General features: G+C 38.0%; 2 protein-coding genes across 5 annotated transcripts in view; one reads left to right on the top strand and one right to left on the bottom strand.

Moving 5' to 3' along the window:
- Positions 1-8,268, top strand: part of ptpn4b (protein tyrosine phosphatase non-receptor type 4b) — a 37,300-nt gene extending 29,032 nt beyond the window's left edge. For all 3 annotated transcript variants that reach the window (XM_052122396.1, XM_052122395.1, XM_052122394.1), the window contains exons 18-27: positions 17-73; positions 205-361; positions 1,890-2,062; positions 2,548-2,638; positions 2,728-2,789; positions 2,888-3,034; positions 3,368-3,496; positions 3,590-3,738; positions 3,878-4,013; positions 5,531-8,268. In XM_052122396.1, coding sequence (XP_051978356.1) covers positions 17-73; positions 205-361; positions 1,890-2,062; positions 2,548-2,638; positions 2,728-2,789; positions 2,888-3,034; positions 3,368-3,496; positions 3,590-3,738; positions 3,878-4,013; positions 5,531-5,629 — 1,200 coding nt within the window. In that variant the 3' untranslated portion in view covers positions 5,630-8,268. The remainder of the gene's footprint in view (positions 1-16; positions 74-204; positions 362-1,889; positions 2,063-2,547; positions 2,639-2,727; positions 2,790-2,887; positions 3,035-3,367; positions 3,497-3,589; positions 3,739-3,877; positions 4,014-5,530) is intronic.
- A 325-nt stretch (positions 8,269-8,593) lies between these two features.
- LOC127639866 (keratin, type I cytoskeletal 13-like) lies at positions 8,594-12,869 on the bottom strand. Of its 2 annotated transcripts, none has more exons than XM_052122165.1 (8): positions 12,401-12,869; positions 11,570-11,652; positions 11,155-11,311; positions 10,450-10,614; positions 10,222-10,347; positions 9,535-9,755; positions 9,269-9,312; positions 8,594-8,822 (listed from the first exon to the last, which is right to left on the bottom strand). In XM_052122165.1, exons 1-8 carry the CDS (start codon positions 12,812-12,814, stop codon positions 8,716-8,718), a joined length of 1,317 nt encoding a protein of 438 aa, XP_051978125.1. In that variant the 5' UTR covers positions 12,815-12,869; the 3' UTR covers positions 8,594-8,715. The 2 variants fall into 2 exon arrangements, with proteins under 2 accessions (XP_051978125.1, XP_051978126.1); XM_052122166.1 differs by having other exon boundaries at positions 9,269-9,309.
- Between the last annotated feature and the right edge of the window lie 226 nt (positions 12,870-13,095).

The following is a 13,095-nucleotide window of genomic DNA, read 5'->3' as shown; positions in this document are numbered from 1 at the left end:
GCTTCTTCCTCCATAGGGTGGCGCTGATCAGAGGATGCCCATCATAGTGTCCCGTGTGGCTCCAGGAACTCCGGTATGTACGATATGCCTCAGCAGACAGTCAAAGTTGCGCTTGTTGTGTTTGTTGAGCGTCTGAAATTGAGATGATTTTTGACCATTGTTTTTCTGGGACCATCTGTATCCGTGACCTTTGACCTCTCACAGGCTGATATGTGTGTGCCGCGGCTGAACGAGGGTGACCAGGTCATGCTGATTAACGGTCGTGATATCTCTGAGCACACTCATGATGACGTGGTTATGCTAATCAAAGCCAGCTGTGAGGACCAATCAGGAGAGCTCATTCTGCTCGTCAGACCCAATGGTACTGAAATTTAGATTGTTACATTTAATTTACTTGAAATTGCATCAAGTAAATCTCTTCTTTCTGTCTTTCACTCTTGCTGTCTGTCTATTTTTCTAGACAAGTGGACAGTTTGTCTATCTAGACAGTTAGACAGAATCTATCCACTGTATATATCTGTCTAGATGGATACACCGATTAAAACAGATAATCTGTCTGTCTGTTTGGATGAATAAACTGATTGTATGTCTCTGTCTGTCTGTCTGTCTAGACAGTTAGACAGTTAATCTGTCTGTCTGTCAATCTATCTAGAATATCTATCTTTCTATTTGTCTGTCTGTCTAGATGGATAGACCGATCATGTCTGTCTGTCTGACTAGATGAATAAACATATTGTGTGTCTGTCTTTGTCTGTCTAGATGGATAGACAGATAATGCCTGTCTGTCTAGATGAATAAACATATTGTGTGTCTGTCTGTCTGTCTGTCTAGATGGATAGACAGATAATGCCTGTCTGTCTAGATGAATAAACAGATTGTCTGTCTGTCTGTCTGTCTAGATGGATAGACAGATAATGCCTGTCTGTCTAGATGAATAAACAGATTGTCTGTCTGTCTGTCTAGATGGATAGACAGATAATGTCTGTCTGTCTAGATGAATAAACAGATTGTCTGTCTGTCTGTCTGTCTGTCTAGATGGATAGACAGATAATGCCTGTCTGTCTAGATGAATAAACAGATTGTCTGTCTGTCTGTCTAGATGGATAGACAGATAATGTCTGTCTGTCTAGATGAATAAACATATTGTGTGTCTGTCTGTCTGTCTGTCTAGATGGATAGACAGATAATGCCTGTCTGTCTAGATGAATAAACAGATTGTCTGTCTGTCTGTCTGTCTAGATGGATAGACAGATAATGCCTGTCTGTCTAGATGAATAAACAGATTGTCTGTCTGTCTGTCTAGATGGATAGACAGATAATGTCTGTCTGTCTAGATGAATAAACAGATTGTCTGTCTGTCTGTCTAGATGGATAGAAAGATAATGTCTGTCTGTCTAGATGAATAAACAGATTGTCTATCTATCTATCTGTCTGTCTAGATGGATAGATAGATTGTGTATCTGTCTGTCTGTCTGTATGTCTGTCTAGACGGATTATCTCTATATTTAAATGGATAGTCTATTTCTCTGTCTTTGTCTGTCTATCTAGACGGATCGGCAGATTATCTGTCAGTCTGTCTGTCTATCTATCTAGACATCTATCTATCTAAACAGATAATCCATCTACTTGTCTGTCTACATAGGCATCTATCTAAAAAGATTATCTCTCTGTCTGTATGTCTGTCTATATATCTAAACAGATAATTTATCTGTCTATATGGATACACAGATTGTTTGTTTGTCTGTCTGTATGTATGTCTAGCTGTCTAGACGTCTAGCTAAACAGATAGTCTTTCAATCTATCTCTCTACCTGTCTGTCTGTCAGCAAGTGCTGACTCAGTGAAATGAAATATAATCTATTAGGCCGTCTCTTTTTCTGTCTTCTTCAGCCATCTATGATGTAGATGAAGAGCAGGAGAAGTTGGATCTGGAACCGGATTTCCAGTACATTCCTGAGACTTCAGGTCTCGGCCAGACTCACTCCGAGGCCGACAGTCTGAAATCCTCCATGCAGGTGCTGAAAGACGGTCTGTGCAGCGGTACGGTTCTTGCACAGTTCGATGTAAGTTACCTAACATTTATCCATCCATTATCTAACATTGGGAATAAAACTGATAGACTATATTTACAAAAGAGTCTACCTTTTTTCCAAAGATCCATTTTGAGCTTCTTTTCAAGTATTTATATCGAGTTTGTTTTGTAGACACCAGTTATATAATTTGTTTTCTTTTAAAGCTTCCTTGATTATTTCCTGTTTGCAGAGTCTGCTGTTTTTATGTCATGAGCTTGTGTACTAAGCTTGAGCTACATTTCTTTATGTTTATTAATGACAATAAAATTGGGATTTAATGAGACAAACTTCCTGCAAATATAAACAAACAGCATCAAGTTCAAGTTAAGTTCATGTTGTTTTTGCATACATGCACAAATGAGACTTGCTTAGAAATGTGCTTCATACAAGCTCATAAGAGTCTAAATATAGTTAGAAATTGTTTATGGATCCCATAACTTAAGCTTCAATGTAAACGCTTGTTTTTCTTTCCCTAGCAACTATACAGGAAACGGCCTGGGATGTCCATGTCATGTGCTAGATTACCGCAAAATGTCTCCAAAAATCGTTACCGGGACATTTCTCCATGTGAGTACCGGTACCTGCTTTATATTTGACAAAATAATGCTTAACAAGATTCTCTGGAAATTCTGAACTGTTTGACTTTTATAACACAGATGATGCCACTCGAGTTGTATTGAAGGGGGCGGATGATTATATCAATGCAAATTATATAAACGTGAGCGTTCTTCTGTTCGTTTTTTCTTAAAGATCTCCTCGTAACCAATGAACAAGTATGTATATAAAATATATATATGTGTAATTGTGTATATGTAGATGGAGATTCCTTGTAAAAGTGAGATAAAGCGATATATCGCTTGTCAAGGGCCTCTTCCTGGTACCTGCTCTGACTTCTGGGAGATGGTGTGGGAACAGAGCGCCGCCCTAGTGGTCATGCTCACAACGCAAGTTGAACGCGGCAGGGTATGACTACTGCAAAACTAAAAAGACGCTATGTCCACACACACATTGCAGGGAAAATGTAGCATAGATATATTTTTAGATGCATTTACGACAACATGAACGCAAAATAGACCATATATACTTTTTAATCAGTGATCCTGAGCTTATTGTGCCTGATTTGAAGGAAAACAAATAATTTTATTTAGATCATCTTAAGTCACTGAAATGGCTTTTCCTCTCTGCTGACATCATCAAGTCTGTGTGGGCGGGGAAAAAGTATATTAACCAATAAAATCACAGTAGATAAGATATTAAAATATAAATATTACATGTCAGCAAATATATTTCTTTTAGGTGAAATGTCATCAATATTGGCCAAACTTTTCTGCAAGTGGCACTTACGGGGGCTTCCAGGTGACATGTGTATCGGAGGAAGGGAACTCCGCGTACCTGCTCAGAGATTTGACCCTTACACACCTGGAGGTGGCATACCTGTCCTGCTTTTATTCCATAATTTTGTAGATCAGCACATATTCATTTGATTGTGCTATTAAACTATCTGTATTTTGCGTACAGAGTAACGAAGAGAGACACATTTGTCAGATGCAGTACTTGGCGTGGCCGGATCACGGCGTACCGGATGATTCATCAGACTTCCTGAACTTTGTCAGTCATGTACGCAGCAAACGAACCGACACAGATGAGCCGGTGGTGGTTCATTGCAGGTCAGTAATGTCTCAACAACATCACCACAACATTTAATAAACATATTGCAATCTGAAATGCACATCAAGGAAATCTTAATATCGACTATTACAGAATAACATGACAGAGTAACATTGGCCCCTCCCCGTTCTCCTGCAGCGCTGGGATAGGTCGCACCGGCGTTCTTATCACCATGGAGACAGCGATGTGTCTGATAGAGAACGGGCAGTCGGTGTATCCCTTGGACATCGTAAGAACCATGAGAGACCAGCGTGCTATGATGATCCAGACTCCTGTGAGTATATGTGTGTGTGTGTGTGTGTGTGTGTGTTTGTCGACTATCAGTCTGGTCCTCTTTCCAAATCAAGGCTAGGAGTAAACGTAATTTTTCCGCGTGCAGTTCCGTATCGCGCACGGTCAAGCGCTCAGCCTTTCAAAGTATACTGTTTTGCCCGTATGAACGAGTTTGAATCATGCGCATAACGACCACTTCGCGATACTTTTTTTGGCGCAGTCTGCGGGTAGCGCATGGGTAAAGAAGCAGACTGTCCGCGAGTCACGTGCACTGTGCAGAAGGGACTGCCTGACCCAAGCACAGTTAATATCGTATTCTAAAACAAAGATGGAAACTATTTAAAAGCATTTTCGTAAACTAAAATACAAAAATTTAGTTAATGCAAAGTAAATGTAAAACAGTGGTTGAAAACAAAAATTTTTGTTGTTGTTGATCGTTTACACATCATGTAGCGGAAAAATTCAGCCTCTGTGTTTGTGTGAGAGAAAAACATTCCTGGAAAACAACCTTTTTTTTTTTTTTTTGTGTGTACTAAAAAAATACTAACAGTTTTGATGCAAATAACCTGGTGAACTTTTGCAAATCCAGCTGCCATATCTTCCTCAAAATCATTGTAGCAGCTTGGGAATTTTTAAACGCAACTATCTTTCCAACTGGGCCGAATAAAAACCTTGATTTTTGGAAATTTCGCAAAACTAGCGAGTCAAGTGCAACTCGTGATTTTAGTGGGGCTGTCAATGAATTCAAAATTTAAATCGAATGACTGTAATTACATGAAATGCAGATGAATTAATCTAATTAATCACAATTACTTGCATGTACCATTATTGGCTGAAAAAAGAAATAAATATAATTTAAAATAAAAGCTAATTATATATACAGTATATAAATGCATATTAGAAGTCAATATACTATGTTTGTTTGTTTTGCAATTGAGTTTTTCATTCTGTCCATTTTTGCGTTCCGTCTGCGCTATATTTAGTTGTCGGGCTCTATGTACATAAACGCAATGCCTCTAGAGCATCTCACCGGTTTGCAATGTCATAAAATGCCACAAGGTAAATGTAGTTGAAACAGGAAAATCACATTTCGAGATCTCTGCATTACGTTGGGCTTCGCCCCAGCTATCAAGAACGCGTCCTGTATGAGCGGCTCTCATTCTGAGGCTTTTAAAGTGCGCTGACTGCCCACTGCTGACGCTGTTCATAAAAACACATTACACTTCTATTTTGAATAGCTCTGATTGTAGGAAAATATGTACTTTTATTACGGAAATTATGTAAGGGTCAGGAGGCATGATTCATTTCATCAATTTCTTTAAAGCATTTTTTTTTAAATGTAATTACACTAAATTAATGCGTTAAATTGACAGCTCTAGATTTTAGCCTGTTGATACTATTTTTATTAGCAATATGTATAAGATGGTCCATTAACAATCTGTTAAGCTTAAACAATATTTTATTAATTATAGTGCAACTGAATCACTTGATGTCCAACATTTTTGTGTGTGTTTCCAGAGCCAGTACCGATTCGTCTGCGAAGCGATTCTGAAAGTTTACGAGGAGGAGATCGTAAAACCATTTGAGACTGAAACTCCCAGTGAAAAGGAAGATTGAATGGTTCCCTTCAGTATTGCTGAGGTTCTTCTGTGATTTACAACTACTGCCAGTGAGAACTGCGCTCGGCTCGCTATCTCCCCCTGCTGGACGAGGCCGCCTGCAAGCTAGAATCCAGTCGAAAAAGCACTATTGCACTTTACAACGACAAACAATGACTTAAGGGGATTTTTCGTTTTTTTTTTTTTAAAGTTTCAGGTAACTGATTAATAGGTACTGTTAATAAAAAGAAACTTGCTTTTGCTTTCGTGCCAAAAGCTGAAATGAGCCACAGTCCGTGTCAGAATGAACTTTCGCAACTAACGACAACTTTTTACGTTTTCCTAGCTATTTCTTTTTTTTAAACGATGTACGTAAAAACAACGGGTGCTTACCCCTTTCTTTTGTCCTGACTGTGTCTGTTATCGTGTTAACTGTTACGTTTAAAACTTGAAGTTGAAGTGTGTAACTTCTGCGCAACTAGTGGCACCAAACGGCATTGAAGAAGTAATGACATTTTCAAACACTCGCATTGGTCAAACAAACAGATAGTCTCGCCCCAAACTCACGCTATTGGTCGAGTCAACCAATGCTCAAACGAACAGAGGAATGTTTTGAAAGCACCTTGTTGCTTGTTGTCTCTGCATATTGAGTTGGGGTAAGCGAAAGTATTTTAACATTACACACTTCAGCTTTAAGTTTGAATAACTTTAGTTTTTCTCTGAGGTATTTCAACGAAAGCAGTCAGCCGCTGAACGAACTCTTCAGCTTTTACAATTAGTTTTAGCCTCTGCGCTTTGGAATATTACAGTTCTCTCTAAATTTACTGAAGTTAACAGGCACCAGCTTTGAGTCAGCTATGTCGAAAATGAGTCATGCTGCCAAATTTCACTGCTGTTTGCCTCAAACCGATTGGTGGGCTGCTTTGAATAATTGACTATTTATTGCGAGGGCATGAGTAGTATGCAAAATAACTGTCGTCTTTATTGTTAAATATGCCACAGGCAGCTTTTTAGCTCTACGATCCATGTCAGCAGGGTCTTAGAAGGTTTTTATTTGAAATGTAAAGCTGTGAATTTCACATTTGCTTCATTGACTGAGATTGGAAACGCTTTTAATCGAGAGGTATTTTGGACGTTAACGTGTAGAATGACAATTTTCAATAAGTCGTCCATCGTTCCCTCTGGTCAGTTTGAACACGCAAATTAGCATTTTTATCTTGCTTTCCTGTTCAAATATCTTAAACACCTTAAAACAAGAGAAAGTAATTTGAGGATTAACATTGCACGAGATAATAAGACTTGTTTTCCTAACCTAATGGCAAAATAGTCACTTGTTTTTTTCGCTCAACTTTGTTGAGTTTATGCTTAAAACAAGAAAAGAAGAAAAAAAAAGCTATTTGCCAGCCATAGAGCTATTTTCTGAAACAAGCCTTTAATATTTGATGTAATTTTTCTTCTAAAGTTAATTTATCATGTTTTGATTATGTTTAGATGTTTGTTTGTTATTACTGGAAAACGTGGAAAATTCTGATTAAAATCTTATTATTATTTCTTTATTTTGTAATTTTTTTTTGGCAGTGAAAATCATCATACTGTCTCATCTATTTCCTCCATGTTTGTGATTAAAATTTTCCTGACTTTTATTGCAAGCAATGGATCATCTTAAGGTTATATTTCACGTTCTTCACCGAGTAGAAATATCTCTGCTCCACTCCCTAAAGAGTACAAATTGAAATACTGCTTATCATTGATTATGCGTATCATGGACTATCTCTTATCTTACTGGTTACATATTAGCTACTGCCAACAATATACTCTATCATGTGTACGTGGTCATTTCTGCAGCTGTAGAACACAGATGATGGCCTGGATCTCATAAAGTTTTATTCACCGCAAGTGCAGGTGCAATTTGCCAAAATATTACTAACCCTTGTGGATCTGCACTTTTAGCCAGTAATGATCATTGGGCCTTATTCATGAAAAGTGCAAAACAAATCTCATTGTAAATTGTTCGTAAAACGTTCTTATGGAATTTGTCAATGCTGCAATTTACGCAAGAACGGTTCTACGAACAATTTGCACAAATTTGTTCTCGTGTTTCATGAATGAGGCCCAATTAATTTCACCTTAAATAACTTTTTACGGTGCGTAATCGTGAAACGTAAAGTTATAATTTTCCATATTTTTGAGGGAACAAATGTTTTTGAATTACGCCGCTGACAGAGCATTTACCTTTTTAACGCGACGCTCCAGATCATCTCAATTGTTTATAAACATTTTACGAACATGACTTCTATGGCACTTCTGGTCGATAAAGAGCTAAAGTACGTTGTACAATGTTTCGCGGTGCCGTTGTGTAAACTATTTGGCATCAAGGACCAATCTCGCCCACCGTTTTGAATGTGAGCAGATTTTGCTTCAGTGTACGTCGTTATAGCGCAGCAGATAGATATTTACTACCAATGTCTCATTGGAAGTGGTGGTATTTTTGTATTTAAAGAAAAAAATCAACGAAAAAAGGACAGCACTTTGCAACTCAACGCGGTTATCCGCTGTGCTACTGTAGAATTTATACTGTAATTGTGAGATGGGGAAAAATATGCTGTTTAATTATATTTATGTTGGACATTTTGTCGAATACAGACACCTGCGGGGGGGGGGGACTCTTAACTACATAGTGTCATATGTGAAATATTTGTAAATATGATGTTATATATTAAAAGTGTTCTGAAAAGATAACGGTGGTTGTTTTTGTTAGTACGTTTTTGAATTGTTTAGGTATACCTTTGTATATATTATAGTTGTGTTTGTGTGTTGGTACAGTATGTCTGTGAGTGCGATTGTATGACTTTTGTACAGACTGTTTTGTTTTACACTCATTTTTTGGCTCTTGTGAGATACATCGAATCAAATATAATACAGTGTTGTTTGTGAACAATATTTGGATCTCCTCAATGAAATGAAGAATGAACACACATTCAATTCCGCAGCTTGCACTTTTATTTTAGATTGTACGCTATATACGAGGTGTTAAACAGGAATAATTTAGATCAGATTTAGACCGAAAATATATGCCGCCATTTAGGGTTGTCTTTGTTGCTGTTTTCACTTCTTCACAACCTCGACGTCGACATCCTCAGTGCGAGAAACAACCTTTCCGTCAACCACCTCTTCGATTACTGTGCGCACGCGCTTGGTCACCACTGGTTCATCTGTAGAGGAAAGATGAAGAAAATAAGTTAAAAACAGCACAGATGCATTACCATCCCATAATCACTTTCCAAAGAGAATAATGTTAATTTCATAATAAAGCAGTTGATTTAAGGGAAAAAACTATTAAATAGTTTTGTATAAATATATATATATATATATATATATATATATATATATATATATATATATATATATATAACACATAATTAATGACAAATGATTAATGTCAATAATACAATACAATTCTAAACTATGAAAAATATTTTTTATAAATGTTATATATTGTATTTGTATATATTTTTTTTATTTAAATATTAAGTGTAAAATATTTTGTCCTCAACATATCATATTTTATATTTAATATATTAATAAATTGTATAAATATATATATATATATAGATCACACATGCAAACGTACACATATAAACAGTAGAATAACACTTACGTTTGGGGGGAGTTACAATCTCTACAACCTTGATGGTCTGTCTCCTGGAAACATTTTTTTTTTTAATGACATTTCTGACATCACAAATATGCAATATTTAGAAAGACAATATGTTTTGTATTTACATACTACCTGAAACAAAAGTGGTTATATACCTTATTGCCTGGTAGAGGGCGCTCTTTGCATCTACTCTAAGCTAACAAACTATTGTTATCGCCAAGGCTTAGTTAGTATGCACTTATTGTACAATAAAGTATATGTCTTACTGAATGTCCTCTCCGTCCAGAAGTCTTCTGTACTCTGCGATCTCCAGCTCTAGTCTGGTCTTGATGTCCAGGAGCAGTCTGTATTCGTTGCCCTGTCTATCGATGTCCATGTGCATTCGAGAAAGCTCCGCCTCCAGACTGTGAATGGCTTGCTGCATTTGGTTGAGCTGAAGGCTGTACCGTGACTCAGTCTCTGACAGTGTGCCCTCCAGAGCCGCTTTCTGTCCAATCAGAGCAGAGAACGAGAGTTAGAAGTTATGGTTACACATATTAGCGCAAATATTGCTCCCTCTAGTGGGAAGTGTTTTTAGAGTCAATATCAGCGCTAGAACAAATAAGGGTGTAAAACAACAGTTAAGGGCCGGCGATGCATATTCGATCAATTAAAGCTCCCTCTAGTGGTAGCTTAGACTATCTAAATTGTTTCATAGTTTAATTAAAACTAGTACAAATTTTAAAGTGAAAGAAACTTTATTGAAATATTATTAATGCAAATAGTGCTCCCTCTAGTGGGACATTTTTACACAGTATTGATCATAGCTGGTACAAATTTAAGCAGAAAAGAAAACGGGGTGGGGCTACATTTAAAAGCGCAAGTATTGCTCCATCTAGTGGTTGCTGATAGTACTGGAAATGTTTTATCAATTTAATTAAAGCTAATATTTTTAAAGAGAAAGCGAAACATACCATGCTATGTTGAGACTGAAGTTCGATCTCCAGGGATTGCAGCGTTCTCCTGAGCTCGCTGATTTCACTTCGGGACATTGTGAGGTCTTCTTGTCTGACGGAAACCTGCTTGTTTAGTTCGTCAAACTGCAAGGGAAAAGATCGGAAGTCAACATCCATTTCTGGTTATCCCTGACTAGTTAATTAAGAACATGTGAGTGTGCCTTATGAATTTTTTTATGCATTTACTTTGCCCTTGTACCAGGCCTCCATTTCTCTGCGGTTCTTCTCTGTGATGCCCTCGTACTGCTGTCGGATCTCCTCCATGATACGGGCCAGGTCTTGCTGAGGTGCAGCGTCCACCTCAACGTTTACGGTGCTGGAGGCCATTTGTGCACGAAACGCTGCCATCTCCTACAAAGCAGCAATATAGCCATTTCATTATAGAGCTGTATTGCATAAGTATAAACTGTAAAACTGTTGAAACAAAAAGTTGGGGTGGGAAGTTTTGAGGGGCTTTTTTAAACAGCCAATAGCCTTTCATTTATGTCAGAGCTATGAAACATAGTTTCCTGCTTGTTACTGCTGATCAGCTGCAGTGGTAATGGGGAGGGGCATTCTCGTTCTAGAGAGTATTTGATTAGATAAAACTTTGGATATGTCCCTGAGTGCAAGATGACGTCATCGATATTTTTGGTCCGTTTTTCCCCAGAGGAGAAAGACTACATTTAAAATTGTATATATACTAATGGTAAAACAAATGATCAATAACTGGGACGTTATTGTTACGTTAGCATATAGGTGCCCTCAAAACAACACCAAATGTTTTAGAAAAGGTTTTGGAAAGATTGTTGGTGTTGTGGATCGCTAGTTAAAGATCTGACCCCATTCCGCCAAGTTTGGCCCTGCCATAGAGGGCCAAAAATCCAAAGCTTTCACGTTTTTTGGCCTCACCTCTGCATGGTTCTTCTTGAGGTAGACCAGCTCCTCCTTCAAACCCTCAATCTGCATCTCAAGGTCAGAGCGGTTCATGGTCAACTCATCCAGAACTTTCCTCAGGCCGGCGATGTCCGCTTCCACGGATTGACGCATGACCAACTCGTTCTCATACCTGAGACGGCCAAGAAAAACTTCGGTGAGGAACCCAGACAAACACAAGCGTCTACAGTCCTTTAAAAGGTTGGGAGTGACATTAACAAGCTCTTAAAGCACAACCCAAATAATACACCTCCGAAACCCCACCCCAGACATACTTAGACTGATGTAATCACTCAAAATAAGACTATTAAGCAAAGTACAAACTTAAAATAGTTCCACCTCTATTAAGCAGGCGAATTGGAAAGGAAAGGTTTTTGTTTGTTGTACTAACTTGACTCTGAAGTCCTCGGCTGCCAGTTTGGCGTTGTCGATCTGAAGGATAATTCTGGCATTGTCCTGGCTGGCGATGTAGATCTAAAGAAGACAAGCAGACAATGAAGATTAATATCTGACTTACAAAGGTAAACCAAACAGATTTGAACAGTGTAAACCTCTGACGTACGTCTTATAGACCTATAAATCGGCTTTGTAACTGAATTACGTATGCATAAGTTCATTATTATTATATTATTTATAGTATCAGATGGTTAACCAAACACTTGATAAAAAAGTTTAAAGTCTAATTATACCACTGACATTTTTTTCATTCATACCGAAAATAAAACTAAAGTCCAATTTCCATTTGATAAGAACACATAAATTGGTTACCTCCTTTAATCTTAGTTTTAGTTTAATTAGGACCCAATGCAGTCTGTATGATTGTACAAAAAACTAAAATTAGTTTCTATTTCATATATATATATATATATATATATGTTTATATATAGTAAATATGAATGTATAACTATAATCTCCGTTTCATTATTATTAGATTCCTTTACTGTGTATAGGATCATAAAAACACCAAAATCCTTAATTTTCCACTTTATAAGAACACTTGAATTTTTTCTATCTTTAGTAATATGTTGAACACACATTTCTTGATTGTTATAATAATAATGATTTAATATAACAGTTATGCAATTGACAGTTATGGACTTTGGAGAGTGATTATCTGCCATACTGTGCTTATACTAAACCAAAACTTAGTTTCATTTGATTGGAGCACAACTTTATTTAGCTTAGATATTATGTAGATCTATAAGATTACTGTAAGAGTCACCTTTTTGCGGAGATCGTCAATGATGGCATAATAGTGGCTGTAGTCTTTGCTGACAGGGGCTGACTTGTCGTACCACTCGCGGATCTGGCGCTCCAGTTGCGCATTGGCTTTCTCCAAGGAGCGCACCTTCTCCAGGTAATTGGCGAGACGGTCGTTGAGGTTCTGCATGGTGGACTTTTCGTTGAAGTTATGTCCGAACACAGTGTCGCCGCCGCCGAGCGCACTGGCCAGATCGAAACCGCTCCTGGTGCCCTGTGCGTAAGAGACGCGCACGCTGGACCCCCCTGCGCCTCCATAGACACTTGGCGCAGTGCCGACGGAGATGCGCTTGGAGTATCCACCGGTGAGCGAGTGAGAGGAGAAGGGACGAGAGCTGGAGCTAGAGAAGTTCTTACGCGTCATTGTCTGAGTCATGATTTTCTGTGCCTGTGGCTCTGGCGCTTTAAACTGGAAACACAGTTGACAGCTCCTTAATGGTTTTAGAGAGCCAGGGATGTTTATATACAGTTCAACAAAGGGGTGTGGTGATTTCTCCTTATTTACGGTAATGATTAACAGGAAAGCATCAAATAGTGATTAGAACGAAAAATAAAAGGGCCAAGCACAGAGCCTTGGGGCACGCCTAACCTGATAGACATGATTTATGCATGGACATCAATTCTAGTGGTAATTCCCAAAGATTCAAGATTTACTGT

This window comes from Xyrauchen texanus, chromosome 48 (genome assembly GCF_025860055.1).
Source record: "Xyrauchen texanus isolate HMW12.3.18 chromosome 48, RBS_HiC_50CHRs, whole genome shotgun sequence".
Taxonomy (NCBI): domain Eukaryota; kingdom Metazoa; phylum Chordata; class Actinopteri; order Cypriniformes; family Catostomidae; genus Xyrauchen; species Xyrauchen texanus.
This window is presented reverse-complemented; position numbering and strand designations above follow the sequence as displayed.